At 46.5% G+C, this 20,063-nt stretch overlaps 1 protein-coding gene across 1 annotated transcript in view; it reads left to right on the top strand.

Moving 5' to 3' along the window:
* LOC138473269 (uncharacterized) overlaps positions 1-20,063 on the top strand; it is a 1,193,211-nt gene that overhangs the window by 913,920 nt on the left and 259,228 nt on the right. Inside the window, exon 8 of the mRNA XM_069611906.1 lies at positions 19,729-19,809. Within this exon, the coding sequence (XP_069468007.1) occupies positions 19,729-19,809 (81 nt within the window). The remainder of the gene's footprint in view (positions 1-19,728; positions 19,810-20,063) is intronic.

Here is a 20,063-nt window from a genome sequence, read left to right as displayed (position 1 = left end):
TAGCACAAAGAAAGTGTGCTTCCGGCCTTCTATTCCCCCCCCCCATCCTAGCAAGGAAGAGGAAAGATTTCATAGACTCGATCCAAGAGCTCTAAGCTTTTATGTTTCAAGACTGGCAAAGTTGCAACAGCACAACCAACTTTTCATTGGTTATACAAGACTCAAACTAGGTATGCCAGTTACCAAATGGACTCTATCCAGATGGATCATCCTGGCTATTTCGGAGTGCTACAGGCTAGTTGGAAAAGATCCTACAGGAAGTTTAAGGACTCATTCCACAAGGGGTATGGCAACTTCCTCTGCCCTTCAGAGGGGAGTTGTGGCTGGTGAAAACCTTTGAACACACAGCTCCTGCTAATAGACAATCAGGGTAGAATAGGAAAACTCTTTGATAAGGAGAAGTCAAATTGCAATGTTTAATGTGCCTGCCAGCGTCCAAGAAAGACCAAATGTGGAAGCACAACAGTTTGCGGACACGCCAATCAAACAACATAATTGCAGACTCACTACTTACATGACATGCAATTCACTTGCAAACCGGTATCAGACTTTCCACTGCTTAAAACACAGAACCCCACAGACCAGCAAACCCCAACCTGAGTGATTCCAGAGTGGCGCCAATGGCACAGTGCTGAAATATACCCCTGGGCCCATGGAGAGAACCTAATTGTAAACAATCATCCTGACCAATGCGAAGCTACTAGGGATAACTTGATAAGAAGGCAATTGAAAATTCAAAAGAGAATTAGCCAATCACAAGACCCAACACAAACCACTCAGAGAGAACCATTCCTGAGGCAGGTTGCAAAGTCAGATTCTACCTCAGGAGTATACAGGGATCTGGGAGACCCCAGTAAGGGTGAATCCTGGAATGAAGCAGACATGCTGAACCAGATCCCTTGCATTAACAGGGATGCTGCCTTCTGGGATAGCTTGTTAAGGCTGGTATAATGGAAACTGTCAGACCGAGGGAAGAGGCTGCTCCAGCAAGGTTATTGGTGTAGCTCTAACATGGAACCTAGGACCAGGTTCCTTCCCAAGGATACCTGATAAGAACTATCCCTGGAATGATGGTGTGAATATTGGCTGCCTGAAAAGGACCCGGAATAAGGGAGGAGAAATAGCCATTGTGTTGAGCACCATGACGTGGAGAGTCCCAATTACTTTCATGTTACTAACCAGATGGTGGGGATTCCTAGCAAAGTGAATAATGCTAGCGGAGTGAGCAGCAGAGTGAGGTTGCAGACAGCGGCAGACCGGAGTCTTTCTGCTGTTTCTCCACTTTTTTTTTCCCAGCGTACCCATCTACAAAAAGGCCTCCCACCCGCGGAGCGGCCGCGGAGTGAGCAGCAGAGTGAGGTTGCAGACAGCGGCAGACCGGAGTCTTTCTGCTGTTTCTCCACTTTTTTTTTCCCAGCGTACCCATCTACAAAAAGGCCTCCCACCCGCGGAGCGGCCGCGGAGTGAGCAGCAGAGTGAGGTTGCAGACAGCGGCAGACCGGAGTCTTTCTGCTGTTTCTCCACTTTTTTTTTCCCAGCGTACCCATCTACAAAAAGGCCTCCCACCCGCGGAGCGGCCGCGGAGTGAGCAGCAGAGTGAGGTTGCAGACAGCGGCAGACCGCGGTTTGAGCGAGGACTAAGGGACAAGCCACCGACATGGATATATACCCGTGTACAGATGAGCCTGTGAGGACTACTGCTGTGATGCACCGTGTGAACGAACAGTCAACTACAAGGGCGGAGATACCCCAACCAGGTACGGCACCCCTTACCCATCACATGTGGGGAGCGGTGGATCCCGCTGATTTCTCAGTTCTTCCAGCTGCTCGTCCGATTTCTCCGCCTCTCATGCCGGAAAAGTCACCCCTCCATGAAACCCGTCTTCCCGTTATCCTACCTACTTCCCTTACCCCTTCCCCGCCTTTCCCTCTCCTTACCTGTTCGACTTTGGAGGCGGAGACTGTAACAAATCAACGGGTACTCAGGCCTTTGAAGGAGTCTGGTCCGGGAAGAGGACCCCTTCGGAAGCGTGGAGAGAAGAGCATTGCTCTCAAGCGGGTGCCGAAGCGCACTATCTCGTCTGGTCAAGCAGAGCCTTCTGAGACACCCAAACTCAAGACCGCGAGACTCCTGCTGGACACTTCCTGCAACGAAGTGTCCTGCCGCATACTGGAAACGGACCAAGGCAGGCCTTCGTTCTTGATGGACTTGAGAGACAACTCGCTAGCAGAGACTCAGCGGGGAAGAACTATCGTACCGCCGATGCTGCCCCCCGGAGATGAACGTGTGTGCCAAGAGGGGGAGGTGAACCAGATTACCAGAAATCGCACAGCTTGTGAGCCATTGCCTACCGCTGAAACGAATCGCAACAGCCCCAAGAGAGAAAAAGACCAACCTGAGGCACTTGCGGGACAACGCCCAAGGACGATAGCGACCACCGACGACGAGTCTTCAAAACATCTAATTATCAAGGACAGTGACCAAGACGCCACGCCCAAGCTGTCGGAGCCTGCAACGAGAATCCTATGTGCTGCGCAAATTCATACTGCATCAGCACTAGATAATCAACAGCGCCAGGCAAAGGAACCCTGGCTGATGACATCCGGGGCTAATGATAAATCTGGAGAAGCACACAATTGCAAAATTGCCCATCGAAATCCGGCGGTTTTTGATCACTCAGAGGATGGAACTACTGAGGATATCGAAACCGCTGCGGAACCGGGCACTGCAACTAAGACCCTGGTAAAACCGACCGTCGCATACTTTCAAATGAAAACTCAATCGAAAAAGAAACAAGAAAAAACGGGAACGGACAACGAGAGGCTGGACATTTCATCCTTAACGACGATCTGCAAACCGCACCGCTATAATCACAACAAAGCGAGAAGTAGAATGGCCCCAAGACCGAAAGCTCCATCAAAAAAGAAACTAGGGCCAAAAACCGGTCCCATTAAAGGCGGCATAGTGGCAGCCATGAATGACTTTTTTAGATTGAAATTGGAGGCAAATCTAAATCAAGGTCACGAGTTGTCCGACAATGAAATTCTTGAGAGTCTAGGCGAAGCAGAAACAAATATATTAAGATCTGAGTGCCTTATAACAGAGACCACTGCGAGTCCAGACTTAATGACCAGTTTATCAGATAAAGCACAAGGAGGGTCCTCTACCCCCCTAAGATGGCATTATTCTAACAATCATAAGAAGAGGTTTGACTTTGGTGAGTCAATGGGAAAGACCACTGAAATACGTTCCCAAGCTCTACCGGAGGCTGAACTAAGGACAGAAAAGGAGAGAACTGAAGAAGAGATCTTGACCCTAGAGCCGAATACATACCTACATGAAACTACAATCATAGAAGGTAGCTCTACCAAAGAACCACGAGATATGGATACGAAAAGTGTTAACAACAAGAGTCCACAAGCCGACGAGAAGCTAGTGATAGACGTCGGAGCAGTGTTGCTTCCAGCCGAACAAGGCCTAATTGTTTCCCCAAAGGAACATGAGATCAACAGGGAAAAAACAAACCTACTGCATCGAGCACGATCTGTGACGCGGTATTTTGAGGAAACTCAACGGTCTCCTTCACTAAATCTCGTGCAGCAAAATAGGGACCAATCAACATTAATGTCGTCAGTGACGATAGCAATGGCACCATTCACAAAGATGTACGAGACTATTAACGACACGCTTCGGGACCAGATGTATATGCTCTCAGCAATGCAATCTAAATTGCAATATTTGGAAGGTTACATAATGGGGACCCAAAACCCTGAAATGGAAAAAATCACGCAAAAAAAAGGACAGGCTCCATCTTGCAGCTGCGCTATTGCCTATGGATTCCATCCTCCAGCTGAGGAGCCAGAGAACAAACAATCACAAAATCCCATTACGGATCAGATAGCCCTCGCTATCAGACAGGACGAAACGGTTGAGCCACTGGCCCACGATGACAGAACCACCTACATCTCCAACATCGAACAAGGCGAAGAGCCACTGGACGATATTATTGCTATCCTGGACGAAGGAGAGAACTATATGGTGACGGAAAACGAAGCAGGCACGTCGGGGGCAAATCAAGAAACAGCTAATCCCTTTTCCTACATCAAGACCGGGGGAAAATTGGGGAACCCCAGTAAAAACACCACTGTAAAGCCAAAGAACTTTACATTTGGAATATTCTCGCAACAAAAATCAATTGTCAACCAAACTTCGAAGAAGGATGTGAACAGATCAACCACTTCTTTGGTCTCTCAAATACCTCCGAAGCAGTCAAAGGTTGACGTTAGGAAAAATGGTCTTGCAAAGAGAGCAGTGAAGAAAACAGTTACTCGAAGTACTGAGGAGAGTGAAAAGCGACCCAACCGTGCAAAGGAAAAAGAACCAGTCCTCATGGTTCTGGAGCAATTAGATGGAAGTATTGCTATTGGGGATGAGACAGGATCCGAAATTCATCCAACAAAATCGTCAAAGAGAAAAATCCACAGAGCGATCATGGACTCTCCCAAAAACGAACCGCCGCACAAGGTCTTTATGTACGAAATTCCTGATTCTCCAATAGAAGCATCAGTGAAAACTCATAGACCGCAAAAAGTAGACTATATATCCACCCGGAGCTCAAGGCCTAGCATCCAGAAAGAACAAAGATCAATCGAGAGACGCAGACACGACACAAACATATGGAAGGAAAATAAAACCCGGTCTATTCCAGCTCACACTCGAGGACAGGTGGACCCAGGAGAGCGGAAAAAGGCTCGTAACTCTAGCCTTGAAAACAAAAAAAAAAAGACCTCAGATTCTTACCTCCAATATATCACTGAGGTGAACCAGAAAAAAAAAGGAGAAAGCACATTAGAACAAGACCAAGAACGGAAAAAAGCAGCAAAGCAAATCCTAACCGCCCATATGTTAAGACTGAAAAATATCAACTCAAAGCAAGAGGATATAACTATGAACAGATCAAATATTCTAAAAATTCTGACTCGAATTACAAGTTTGAAGAAGATTGGAAATAAAGACCTGTGGATAGTAGAACCAAGCACCATCGGGAGAACTGACTATTCTTATATACATCTCTACTCGGAAAATACTAAACGATACATACTGAGAGAATCCGAAAACCTACTTTCCATGGGATTTGAAGTAACGGATCCGAAACAGGCTAACATAAAAAAGGACCTATCTACGCGAACCGAAAGAGTCAAGAGAAACACAGAGGCCACCCTGCAAAAGAGCACTAGATACATCAGCAAAATGCCTCATGCACAACCTGGCCGAACGAACCGAAGTCCACTGAATTTAAGAAACGGAGCGGATAACCAGAAAGAGAGAAAAAGATCTGAGATAACTCCTCAAAAAGACACGCACCGGGAGCAAAACACTCTACGAATCAAACGACCCCAACATTCCAACTGTAATAACTGGTCTCCCAACAACGATGACAGACTAAGTTCAAACGAAGTGGAATCTTGGACATGGCACAGAACCGAAGCATCAAACCACAAAAATTACTAGCAACGATCGAGAGGAATGAAGACCCATATGTGCTTGGGAAAGCCAAAAGAACGAAAAACACAATTTCCATCGCCACATCCATTAAGATTTGGCAGTTGGAACACGAGAGGTTTTGCACACTTAACAAGAGAAACCGATGTTAATCTGGGAATTTTCGATGCACTTTGCCTCCAGGAGACTTGGCTAACCACTAAACCCCAACTAGATGGTTACGACATAGTTTTCACGTGTGCTAGAAAAGGTGAATCGGGAAGACCATCAGCTGGCCTCATTATCGCCATTAGAGCAGGATCAGGCCTGGAAATTTTCAAAACACTACAAACTCCTTATTGGATGCAAGCCGTGCTTCTTACAAGAAAATCCGTCACACTGAATCAAAAGGAAAGCTCGATTCTTTTGGTCAACGTTTATTGGAACCCTCAGGTAACAACCAACGAAGACCTCCTCAACGAACTTCAAAACGCTTTTGAGGAAGCACAGAAGATATGGGATGATCACAGTACCATTATAGGCGGGGATTTCAATGCCATATGTGAAGGAATTGGCAACCGCTCTACATCGCTAAACCTAAAGTCTCCCGTGCGGGAGAGAGGTATTTTTCTGGACAAGATCATGGCCGAACGAGACATGCACAATCTTCACTGGCAGCGAAACAAAGCAAATCTGGCAATTCCTTCATGGCAACGAGACGATCAAAAAGGAACAATAGACCATATTTTCGTCTCGAGAGACATCTTGCCAGAGATTTGCTCCTTTACAATCAGGCCAACAACTTTCAGTGACCACAATCTCTTGGTGATAGAAGTTTGGGCCACCAAATCCCAAACGATTCTGAACAATCTGCCACTGGAGATAACAGAAAAAGGTAAGCGAGTCAAAATATCTGCAAAGGGCATACGGGAACTGGAAGCCCAATTCGCTGGCTCTCAAATTACAGGATCAACAGTGTCTAAAAGAAAAGAGTTGGACCTTGACTACACACCCCTGCTAACCAGATTTCTAATGGAACCAGCTAAAGCATCGGTGGAGAAGAAAGACCAATCTTATCCCCATGCTTACAACAAAGATCTGGTAATGAAAAGGAAGGAACTTAGAAGACTCAAAAGATTAGCACAAAGAACTCCATCCTCAGAGAACAACGAAAAGTGGCTAAAATCGGCCCGGCACTACAGAAGCTGGCTTCACAACCATCGCTACCAGCTATACCTGAACGATTCTCAGCAAATGCTGTCAACCATCTGTGGCAAGAAGCCTAAAGAGTTCTGGAACTTGATCAAAGGAACACAAAAGAATACCAACGAGAGCATCCAGAACAACGTGGGCGAGGCACGCTGGATCGATCATTTTTCAAAATTATTTGCTCCCACTAGTGAAGTGAACGTAACTGAAACTCCGACGAGCGACCGCCACAAAAAGACAAGCCCATGGTCTATCCCTGACGATAAAGAGTCTATCCTAGACAAATTAAAAAAACTAAATAACTCGAGGGCTCCAGGACCTGACGGGATCAGCAACATGGAATTAAAAAAAAATCCTGAATGCTGGGCCAACATCATGAGCGAACTCTTCTCCAACTGTAACAGTAAAAGAGCAATACCACCAACATGGCGAAAAGCCAATATTGTGCCCATCTACAAGAGAGGTGCGACAGACGATCCGAACCAATACAGGCCCATCGCCCTCTTGGACGTAATGGGGAAAGTTTTTGCGTCCTTGGCCCTAGACGCGTTCCAAGAATGGACGCGTTCGTCAAAAGCAATGGACCCATTCCAGAACGGTTTTATCAGAAACTCTGGAACTTCAACAAACATCCTACTCATGAGTGTGCTAAAGGGAAAGGCTCTTCAAAGTGGCAACCCAATCTATATCGTTTTCATCGATCTGGTACAAGCGTTTGACCAGGTAGATAGGGAACGCTTATGGGCGAAACTGGAATCTAAAGGCTGTCCGGAGTCAATTTTAAATCCAATCAAGGCTTTACATCAAGAAACATCAATCCGAGTTCGTCTAAGTGCAGACGGCCGACTCTCGGAAGAAATTGTAACAGCACGTGGAGTCAAGCAGGGTTGCCCTTTGGCTCCATCGCTGTACAACTCTTACATCGCCGATTATGAAGATTCCACTCTTACGATCAGACACTTTCCCCCGACAATGGGAGGGGAGAAGATAGACCGTCTACTGTACGCGGATGATATCATCCTGATGGATTTAACCCCTATAGGTCTTCAACGACAACTGGACAACATGGTAGCATATATGTCGAAAAACAACTTATGCCTTAACACCGCAAAGACCAAAGTGCTTACCCTGGGGAGACCCTCAAAGTGGAACTCTAAGTTTACTTGGCATTGTGATGGAAGGAAGCTGGAAAGAGTGGAAGCCTTTAAATACCTTGGGATTGTAATCAGTAACGATAAAGAGGAAAAACCCGCGCTTGAAACACTCTGGACAAAGTTAAAAAATCTCACAGCCCAAGCTAAGGCCGTGGACAAGAAACACGGCCGTTTTTCGATTGTACCCATCGTGAGATTTTACAAAGCCAAGGTTGTTCCTACCCTAGTTTATGGGATGGACGCAATGCTGCTAGCTCCGAACACCATCTGGGAGAAACTGGAAGCTTTTTTCTGGCGAAAGGTCCTCGGTTTAGCCCAATCCACTCCAATCGCACTAATAAGACGAGAGCTATGCATTTCCTCACTGTTGGCAATAAGACTGAGAGCCACCTTGATGTTATACCGCAAGGTAATAAACAATCCAGAAGTCAAAGTATTGGACCTCATACGGAAAGAACTTAACGAGGGAAACAATCGGGCGCTTGTAAGCTGGGAGCAATCCAACCGGAAAATGTTGGAAGAACTGGATCTTTCTGTTGAAACACTCATACACAATCCAAATCGAGTGTCGCAAAAACTTTTAGAAGCAGATTGGATCCATACCCAAGAAATGGCCTGGTCGTATTCCACCACAGCAAAATTACCAACTGCTCCAATGAAGCTAAACGACATGCGGGGCTATCTACTGAGGTTTCCAGATAAGAACTTAAGTCGTCTGTTCCTAAGATTTAAGCTGAACCAAATAAAAACCAACGAAATTTTGGCACTACGCAAGCAAGTACCATCAAGTTCCTGCCGCTTCTGCCAATCGATAAATGCCATCGAAAGCACAAAACATCTGCTATTGGAATGTACTGGGCTCAAAACGAAAAGAGATAGATACCTTGCAGTCCCATTGAAAAATTACCTCACCCTCGACGAAGAAAACCTCTGGATACTCCTGACGAACGGGAACAACATTAGATGCGTTATAGGAGTAACACTCTTCCTTAAATCCTTGACGCTCGAGTAGGAGGATTTCCCTTAAGGCTAAGCCTACTAAACAAAGACACTTCTAAAAAGAATTCGGACATTTGATATATGAAGACTATCATTCCTATATTTTTGTAAAAATTGTGATACAATTAAAAACAAAATAATAAAAAAAAAAAAAAAAAAAAAAAAAAAATAATGCTAGCCAAGTCTCAGAGAGACCTTATCCAATGAATTCTGAGAACCGGGTGTGGGAAAGCTCTGAAGTGAATGTTGAGAAACTCAGGGTCTGGGAAAGACCGTAAAGTGAATATTGTCAGGCTGTGGTAAAAAAATAAGAAGCAAACCTACGAAACCTAAAATCTGGAAGAGATCTTGAGGGAGAGAGGAGGAAGACCAAAAAAGATTGTGAGTAGCCATGGAAGACACTTCCAGGGAGAACTCTTCTATTTTGTTGTGCTATAATAGGGCTGGACATAGAGAATAGGATTTGTGAACTCTTTAGTTGGCCATTCCTTGGAACATTTTGTTATTGCATAGGATAACCAGGAGGCATAAGGCTCGTTAAGATTAGAGTTGGAGCTTTCTGTGGGCCTCATCTATGAACTTTTACTTTGTAGACTAGGGTATCCCTGGAGGGACAAGACTCTTAAGAATAGGATACATGCTATGTGTTTTGAACACTGCACCTTGACAGTGTTGTACACCTGGAGATTCACCCCAATTTGTGTTATCCCCTCCCTGACACAGTTTGCTGTCTGTACATCCTCAGTATTTCTAGTTATTCCTCTAGTTCCTTAGTTCAATCCCTTTCCCTGTGTGTTAAGTCAGAAGGAGGAGTCAGACAAAAGGGTGGCATTTTACACAAGACTTTTATTGAAATAATAAGAAAAGGATCCACCTTTCCCTATACTAAAAGGGTTTGCCCTGCCTAACAGAACTCTATCTAGTGTGCTCGTCATCAGGGTGGTTTGTCCAAAAGTGAACCTACTTCTGACTCTACCACTAATCAAAAAGTATTCAGAAAACAAAAATGGGCTCAGGAGAATGACTCCCTTCTCCTTGCCTGGCCGGCTCAGCCACGGGAACTGATCTTCTTATAGTCTTGGAAGGATAGCTTAGGGGAACGTGCTCGCCTTGGAAGCAAGACGACACGGAGCAACACAGGTTCGAGCCCCGGGTCCGCGCTTAGAAACTTCTTGGTAGTAAGCACGTTATAAACAACCAATCATATCATATCATAGTCTCTTACAACAGTTCTGATTAGCCCCTGCAGCTCCTCAAAGGGATTTATTTGGTCTTTCTCAAGTGTACAATGGTTATTGGCTCTCTATGTCCAAATCAGTTCTTCCCTTAACTGTTGTTCATATATTCCTCCTCTCCTGACTTCTAAGTTTGGACTCAGAAAACTATTCTTCCCACTGTTAGGACAAAGGAGGTTACTCCCATCCCACTCTTGACTTATCTTATGGTTTTCACAACTACTGTGACCAGGGAGGCCACTCCTGTAACACGGCTGAATTTTCTTATGGTTTTCACAATTACTGTGATGAGTGCAATCACTCTTGTAACACTCTTGGCTTTTCTTATGATCTTCACAATCACTATGATGAGGTTGATCTCTCCTGTAACACTCTTGAGATTTCTTAAGGCTTTGACAATTCCCCGGACCTGTCCCAGGTCTACTGGCCCTCCTGTTACCTCTGACTTGGAGGGTGCGCATCCCCAATGCTTCCTGGGGTTGCGGGCTGGCTTCTTTCTTTTAGGCACTCTCAGCATTTCTCTTTCCAGCTTCTCATCTCTTTCTGCAGCTCCGCAGAGCCCTTGTTTTGGTCGTTACGGCAGTGTTTGCAGACCGCACGGTCCCCCTCTTTGAGGATATACCACTGTCAGGATTGTCTCAAGCTTCAAGTGAGTAGGCCCATCACCGGCTCCCGGATTGCTTCTCTGTAAGTTCAATGTCGTCCCCTGGAATGAGGATTGAATTTCCTTCCTCAGGTTTGAATTTCCCGGGCTGCACAGGCTCAACGCCAGCTTGTTATTTTAGCAAGTCCTTCCTCTGCTTTTTTCCTCTGTTGCTGGGTTTTCCCCAGCAGAGGATCAGAGTCCTTCCTTTGTTTCCAAGAGGTATTCTTTTGCCTCCTTGGGGCCAAATCTTCCCACTACTGGCTATCTTCATTGAAGGAGTAGTTGTTATTGCTCCTTCACTCTTCTTCTCAGTACAATTGGGTTCCAAGCTATTGCTATTCTTCATGTCTCCTTTACTCTTCTTCTTGTCAGTGATGTCAGGTCTTGGTTGAGTAAAAGAAGAGATTTTACAATAGCAAACAGTTGTTTCTTCTGGTTGGACTTCTTGAGACAATAAATGCCCCGGGGTCTCATAGGAAAGAGGATTAGGAAATTCCTTTTTCTCCTCGATCTCTCTTCTGCTTTCGAAAAGGTCAACCATGCCACCCTACTCAACCGCCTCAGTGATAACCCGGGTATCACTGATCATCCTCTGGCCTGGCTGACCTCCTTTCTCACGTATCAACCCTCCCAGGTCCAGCTGGGGCCCTTCCTATCTTCTATCTCTCTCTCTACCTGTGGTGTACCCCACGGGTCTAACCTCTCTCCCTGGCTGTTCAACCAATACCTGGCACAGCTTTCCCACCACATCACTGCTCTCTTCTCCAACGTTCAATGTTATGCGGATGACACTCAGTTCTTTTTCAGGCTCCCCTCAGCCGCTTCGACCCATTCTCTCATTCCTGACTGTCTGTTCGTAATCCAGGAGTGGTGTGCCGCAAGTGATCTTTGCTTTAATGCCAGTAAGACTGAGATCGTCCTAATTGGAAAACACCAGCTCCCTCCTTTGCTCTCTCTCTCTGGCTGCCCACTCTGGGCCCTCTTACTTCTTCCACCTGTGTGGCTAAGAACCTTGGGGTCATCTTCGACTCCACCTTCTCCTTGTCTCCTCACATCTCTGACGTCTCTAAGAATTCAAACTATCAGCTGCACCTCCTCAGAGGTATTAATCCTTTCCTCACTTTCCTCCAGAAGCTCACTGTCTCTAGAGCTCTTTCTTCTCAAGGCTGGACTACTGCAACAGCCTCTTTCAAAATCTTCCTGCCTCTACAAATCATCCAGAACAGGACTTCAAGACTTGTCCTTGGCCTCAAGTCTAGGGACCGTATTTCTCCAGCACTGAAATCTCTTCACTGGGTCCCAGTGGAAGCCAAGATCAAATTCAAGACCCTCTGCATTGTCCACAAGGCTTTTGGGGTCGTGGGCCTGTACTACATCCAAGGCTATCTTCCTAAATGCCTCTCTTCTGGAGCTCTGCACTCATCCACCTCCAACACGCTAAGGGTCAATTACTTTTCCAAGCAGAGAGTTGGGGGGAAGATCTTTTTCTTTGGCTGGGGCCTTCCTCTGGAACAGGCTCCCTGCCTCTCTAAAACTTGAGCAGAACCACCTCCAGTTCCAGGAGCAACTCAAGACCTTCCTCTTCGCTTCTGCTTTCTCTTTTCCTCTCCCATGCTGATGACTTGTCTGGTCCATGCACTGATCACCTGGCCACCCTCTGAACTTGGGCCCAGGTCCTTGCATGTCCAGCTGCTCCTACATTGCACTGCCGCAGGGCTCCCTTAGCACTAGTGGTCTTTATCTGTAACCTTACCGTCCCTTCTCTCTGCACTTAGAGCCACCCGTTGGCTGCACTTTCCTTACCTGCAGTGAGCAACCATCTGGCTGCACCTTTTGTTTATCTGCACTATACACCCCCTCCTTGACACTTTCCCCCATCATCTCCCGCACTTGGGAAATCTGAATGACACAAGGGGGGTCATTACGAGGTGGGCGGTAAGGGGTTAACAGCGACGGTAAAGGTGCTGGCGCCGTTAACCCCTTACCGCCCTATTACGAGTCTGCTTGCAGGACCCGCAAAGGGCGTCTGGTAAAACCAGGTTCCCTTAGCTGGTCCCGCTAGCAGACCAGGGAGCTACTGTTGTTAGCTCCCTCCCCATTGCCATTGAGCCTTATGGGGGCTGTGACGATTAAAGGGATCAGATACCAAAAGGACCAAATACTGTCAGGAAGAAATCTTCCCCAAAAGTCAAGATATAAAAAGTCTTGAACAGAGGGCAGCACTAAGGAGAAGAGTTGATAAAGCCTTACCTCTGTTGTTTGCAATCCTTGGGAGGACCTAAAGAGACTTCTAAAGAAATGTACAAAGGACTGTCCAGGAACAGTTTTCAGAAATCTTCCAAATAGACCAAGAGAAGGGAGTCATTCCCCTGGTCTAAGAGTATTTGGTAAATCGGACTCTATTGCAAGACTAAAACTGCATTGTTTAGCCAGGACAAGGGAGCCATTCTCCTTGTGGTTTTGCTAAGAAATCCATTTAACCCTTTTTGGTTTATGATATGATATGATATGGCATTTATAACGCGCCTATACACAAGTGGCAGGGATAGAGCATCTAGTTTTGGACAGAGCACGGTATATTGGTTTTTGACTTACATCCTGACGAGCACCCGAGTTATTTTTGTTGAGGTAGGGAAGACCCCTCTAGAAATTGGGAAATGCAGGTTCTTTTTTATGTGAATAAAAGTCTACAGTCAAAAAGCTACCACTTCGTTACTCTCCTTACTCCATCTCACTACAAGACATATCCATCTTGTGTTATATTTCCTCCCGGTAAGATCTTATAGGCCTCACTCCAAGCCGTATGTTTTGTAAAAATAAACCAGAGTTGAACTCTTCCTATATGGTCTCAAGTATTTTTATGATTCTTGTAGCCAGTGACAATGGTCATATTGGAGGCTCAGCAGTCCAAGGATTTGTACAGTGGGTTTCAGCTTCATGGTTATATTCTCAGCATTCTCGATGTCCTCTCTAGTTGACTCCCAAACTTAAAGTGCCTTTCTGTCTCCCATGCTGTCTTATATAGGTGGTCTGCACTCTCACCTTTCTGCACCATATGTTCTGTTGCTCTCCGGCTCACTTTCAAGTTTTCTAACTCCCTGATGGGTTCTCCTGTCCTTAGACTTACCCTATTGTTCCCTGGGGCTTCTGGGTAGGATGTCCCCTCCGGAGAGAAAGATAGTAATGGGCAAGAAGTCAGTAACAATCTTGGATCGTCTCTTATCAGAGTGATACCATTTCTTGGCTCCTCTCATCAAAAGCAAAATGGACTGGGTGGATGTGAGAGATGTTGTCTTTTGTTGCTTGTTCTCTTCGGTCAGGTCTGACTGCTCCTTTCTGTAAACTAAAGAGATGTTGTCTCGGAATGGCTGTAAGATGATTACTGTTACTATGTGATCATGATCTGAAGTGGGAGATGGACCACAGTCAGACATGCATTTAGTGGCAAGCATAAACTCCCCATTCACCATGTGGGTATGCCACCTGTCATGGTTTATGGGAGAGTGTTGTGCATATTTTTTAATGACCTCTGGGTGCCCTAGAATCCAAGTAAGGAGATACTTGCTGAATGCCCCTGTTTTTATGATTATTCTCAAGCCCCCGCTATCCAGGCTTTCTCCATGATGGAACATGGCGGGTCATTTCTTATCAATGATATCTGCAATGTTTTCCTAGGAATGCCAGTTCACGTCTGACATTGTTGCCTTTCCTTCTAATATACTCGTCATTACTTTAGGTGGAATAATGGCTTGGAATAACTGGAGCATGTATGCAGGGTGCTACCATCCCCCCTAATATTCTATGTCCTTGGACCCAGCATATGATACCCAAAGTGAGGATCCTCCTTGCCTCTTTGACCATCTCTGTGACCATTGAAATGATCAATAATGATGCAGGGCTTAATATTCAGACAAATCTCTGTCGGCATCACTCTGAGAGGGGAGACGGCCCATTGTTGTTGCCTCATCCCTTAAGTCTGAGACCTGCTGTACAGAGATGTGTATATTATTCTTTGATAGAGAGATGGATCAGCAGTAGAATCCGTCCATCCCATCTTATCCCAGGAATTTAATGAAGGGATTGCAGACCCTTTCTGAATTCTCTATTTAAGAACATCAAGCCAGTCCTCACAAGTTTGTACTGGTTCCGCATGTAGAAAGAGTACAATGTAAATCCACGCAAGGTCTAACGAAATGGGTCCAGAATGTTTGAAATGGAGAATAAAAAATATCTCCCCAAGTGCATGCACTGTTCAGCTGATGCGGTGACCTTTGTGCTGCGCCCGGGGATCGACGAGCCCCTCAACACTCAGTAATCTCGATTCAACTTGGTTAATTTTGAAAAGGAAATCTACCAACGCTTTAGGGTGGGCTGAAACGAATGTTATGGATACTGCAAAGAAGCAGTGATTAGCAATTCCAGCTCCTTAAGGAATGTAGACCATCCCTCTCTACTTTTGACTGTAACACCTGGTGGTCAAATCAATTTGCTAATGTCTTTGGGGTTTATATGCCCTGGCACTTTTTTTACTTGGCTTTATTGAGTGGGCGTCCCTTCATAGCTCTGTAGAGGATTTCGCTTTTCTCAGAAGCAGGATCCCCAAGTTAGAACTCAAGAGGTAACTGGGTCGCATACAAAACTACAAACTTGTAGGAAGGTTCACCAGACCTCCCTGACACTGAAATATTCATCATCCAATTGGTCACTTTGCTGATTTGGGTACTACCTCTTTGTCCGAAAGTTTATGCAACACAGGCAGTGGGTCTAACCTGTCACGCTTCTAAGGGTTGATGGACTGCACAGACGTAATCTTTCACTGAGAAAAGGGAAGTTACTTTAGTCCCGCCAACCAATAAGGTCAACCAAATGCCTCCTATCCCCCACAAAGACACAATTCAATGGACACAGCACCTCTTCCTTCATGGTTTACTTCAGGACTATCCGTCTGGATTCCATTCTTGGTGTAGCATCAGGAAGACTACCCTGAAGGTAGTGAGCAGCGCTTTGCTTACACTGGCCACTGGTGGGGCCTGCCATCTCATTCCTCTGGATCTTTCAGCAGCATTTAACATGCTTGACCATGAGCTTCTGTCCTGGACTGCTTTGCTCTTCCCTGCATGAGCATTCACATTGCCGGCAGGTGAGCTCAGCTAGGTCCGTTTTTTTCCCCATGCATTTTGGAGTTGCACATGGGTTAATCCTGTTGCCCACACTGTTTAACATCTACATGGAACCACTGGGAGATATGGAGTGCGGGTCTGTCCTCGGGGTGAACCAGTATGCTAATGACACAAAGCCTCAGCTGCTGGACTTTCTTGGTACTAGTTTTGGGGCTTGTAAAGACCAAAGCGAGTACCCAAACTTCCAAATCTTTTTCGGTCTTGGCGAAAGCTCCAGCTAAGGCCCCTTATACACAGAGGTCGGGGTCCCAGAGTCGATCCTTCTCTGGGTACAGGGGGGTTCCTGATAGTCATGCGTGCTGAACTGAAGCTCTGGTTGGCGGGAACCGCCGAAAACAACGGCAAGGTGGTTGGTTTTTCTCTCGGCCTTCAGCCTCTTCTCCAGGGACAGGTAGTCTCCCTGCCGACAAATCAGCAAAATTATATTTTTTGGCGGTCGCACGAGACTCCGGTGGGAGGTCGAATCTCGTCTCATCTGGAGGCGTAGCAGACCATCACCGAAGACCGGTGGGTTTTGTCCGACGCTCGGGTGGGCTTTCGCTTGCCCCTACCCCTCCCTTCAACCCTCTCAACAGATCGGACACCCTCCCTCAGAGTCGAGGTACAGAAACTTCTAGACCTCAGGGCGGTGGAACAGATTCCCCTTGGGGAGCAAGGAGAGGGCTTCTACTCTTCTCTTATCAGTGCCCAAACCCAACCAGGCTTGCCTGCGCACTGCCAACAATATATCGCAACCCTTCATTTCCTACTACACCCTACTAACTCCCCCCACCACCCCTTTTCACACCCTCCTTTTCAGATCCGCCAGAGCATCTGAGGACCAATCTGGTGGTGACGGTGCGTGGTACAAGTACCTTTTAACATTAAGTAATCCGACATTCTGAGGTATAGGCTGTTGGTGTAGTCTATCCTGGACAAACTGAAAACCGAAACAAAGAAAAAGGATGACTAAACGGGAAAGGACAAGGACAACTCCAGAATTGACAGGGAAGATCCCACGGCACCTGGACGGGTGATTCTGGGCAGACTGTAACTCAGGCGACACGCCCTGAGACCAAGTCAACTACCCTAGCCAACCTCACTCAACATCGTTACCCGCCCCTTAGTTACCACCAGTTACCAGTGTTGTGGAATAGTCAAGAAATTGACAACCACCACACTATCTGAGTTGTTGACATTGGCAGGTGCACTGGCCACAGGAGTATGACGTGAGGACAGGTGGGGCTATGAGAGAGCCTGATAGAGGTGTGGGCAAGATGAAAAAGGGACCTTGAATGCCTGACGGGCCCAGATCAGGACAGCGGCGCATCAGGGGAGACTAGGCAAGCCCAGCGCCTCAACTCAGGATAGAAATATCAACTAACCAACTCCACTAACAATTTCACCCTCTGCATACACCTCTCAAACTCCAAACCAAACGCAACCAAAAAACCTACAGCACAACAAATCGCACAAACTTCACTACATTACAACAACAAAACGAAATTCACACATAGACTTGCACAACAGAACACAACGTCTAACGGCCGCAAACACCCCAGGCCCAGCCAACGGACCCACCGGGTTGAGGCCGCCAACAGCACATCACTGCTCTCTTGCACTTTTCCTGCTTCCTCCCACTAACCCAACCTCCCCTCCTCTTTCAGAGCCACCAGAGCGCCAGGGGACCACTCCGGTGGTGATAGTGCGCGGTACAAATATCCTTTAACATTAACATCTCTGGCCTCTCTAAAATCAGTTCTTCATTATGCTGCCTATTTAAATTCTGGCTCTTGAGAATTTGAGCACATCATCCGATTTTGATTTCTCTTCATTTGCCCTGCACCATTCACTTTTGTGCACTTTGAAAATATGTTGCATAAACTACACAGCAGTAGTTTTGGGTCAGTCTGCCTGTCTGGCTGTTAGGTTTTGCATTTGCAAGAGCTCCACGCTTAGCCCTGAGATTGTAAGATTAACTGTTCCTTATTTCAAGCACTCCGGGTATTCTGTGCACGTTTTCTCTGCGGCTGCAACTCGTGCCTGTAATTCTCCACCCCATAATCATTATCATCCTGTCCTTTCTTTCTTGTCCTCAAAACACAAATATGCGGTTTTGTCTAGCCCTAAATTCTGTTTGACTTCTCACTGTTATGATGCTCTTCTGCTTATATGGAAGGTATGTTTTGATTTGATTTGTAAATTGCACTGTACACGCACCAAATGTTCTAGGTTCTCTTCTAATGCCCCTTGCAAGGTGGTTTACATTTTTTAATGCATGTGTAAAGACATTATAGAAAAGCCTGAGACACCCCACACTACAAGACCTTCTGTTAGAACATATATTCTCGGAAATTTAATAATTTCTGTCTCACTGATGGAATAGAAACCTGCACACAATTGAGTTATAGAAACTTCACAAAATCACCAAGACAACTGCTTGACAGCAATCTCACTCAGGACAGGGTAAGCCTGGGACAGCTCTCCCACCCAGCAAATCCACTGGAAAGTGGTGCCTCAAGGGTAAGCCTGGGACAGCTCTCCCACCCAGGACATCCACTGGAAAGTGGTGCCTCAAAGGTAAGCCTGGGACAGCTCTCCCACCCAGGAAATCCACTGGAAAGTGGTGCCTCAAAGGTAAGCCTGGGACAGCTCTCCCACCCAGCAAATCCACTGGAAAGTGGTGCCGCAAAGGTAAGCCTGGGACAGCTCTCCCACTCAGGACATCCACTGGAAAGTGGTGCCTCAAGGGTAAGCCTGGGACAGCTCTCCCACCCAGGAAATCCACTGGAAAGTGGTGCCTCAAGGGTAAGCCTGGGACAGCTCTACCACTCAGGACATCCACTGGAAAGGGGTGCCTCAAGGGTAAGCCTGGGACAGCTCTCCCACTCAGGACATCCACTGGACAGCAGTTCCGGTTCCATGTCATTTCATCGCGGGATGTTTTTTTTTTAGGGGGGTTACACCCAAACCCCAAACCCCTTTAATTTTATTATATATTCCCGTACACCCACACCCAATTTATAGAATTTTTTTAACCCCCCCCCACCCCCAAAAAATCGATGAGTTTTTTCGAAAAATAAATCTGTGGTAAAAAACCCAGCGAAAAAATATCCTGCGATGAAATGACGTCGTACTGCAGTTCCACCCATGGCATACATGGGACATCTGCGTCACGTGTCACCTGTGACATCCACAGGACAGATGTCCTAACAGCTATGTCACCCTGGACAACCAAACAAGTGGACAGCAGTCTCACCTAAGGCATACCCAGGACATCGACAATACAGCAGTCCCACCATGGAGTTCCCACAGACAGCGGACCCGCGAAGGACATCCACAAAACAGCAGTCCCACCCAGGAAATACCTGAGGCAGCTGTGCCACCCAGGACATCTACAAGACAGTAGTCCTACCCAGCAAATCCCCTGAGCAGCGCTCTCATCCATGGCAATTCCTGGACACCTGTCTCACTCAGAACATCTCTGGTGCAGCCATCCCAGCCTGGGAATGAACTGGACGGCAGTACCACCCAGGGCACACACTAGACAGGGGGTACATTCAGGGTATTCCTAGACATGCTGGTCTCTTAGAGGGAAGCCACTGCACAGTTGCCACACTTGGCACACCCATTAGACAGCAGCCACAACCAAGACAGCCACAGGACACCAGTACCACAGCGGTTTCATCCAGGGTTACAAGTTAGCACAGCCATCACTAACCTTTGACATCCAAGGTCTCTCTTTCTTACAGAACTCTATGCAAGTAAATTTGCCAGGCAGGACCACAAGCCTTTCAAATGCCATTTCTTTATGATTTCAGTGAAAGTGTTTCTTTCTTTTCAGGGTTTTGATGTGTCCAGACTCAAGGCTCACTTTGAAAAGCATCTCTTGTACCGAAGAGAGGAGCCACGTGGGATGTCTCTGGTAAGTGGGCTTGCATCACTGCAACCTGTCTGTGGGTAGGTGGACACAACGATGAAGCTGTCTGTTGGTAGGTCAGTCTCTATCATGGCATGTTGTAGGGAGGAGGGTGGGTCTGCGTCGCTGTTCCTATTGTTTCTAAGGAAGTCTGTATCTTTTCCCCTGATTATAAGTAAACTCACATCACTGTTAATTTGTGTTCTTATTTAGTTCTTCGTGCCAGATTCCTCTGGTTTCTAAGCACTGTAAAAAGAAGT

This window comes from Ambystoma mexicanum, chromosome 8 (assembly GCF_040938575.1).
Source record: "Ambystoma mexicanum isolate Mex_15411 chromosome 8, UKY_AmexF1_1, whole genome shotgun sequence".
In the NCBI taxonomy this organism is placed as follows: domain Eukaryota; kingdom Metazoa; phylum Chordata; class Amphibia; order Caudata; family Ambystomatidae; genus Ambystoma; species Ambystoma mexicanum.
The sequence above is the reverse complement of the archived record's forward strand: the minus strand, read 5'-3'. Positions and strand labels throughout refer to the sequence as shown.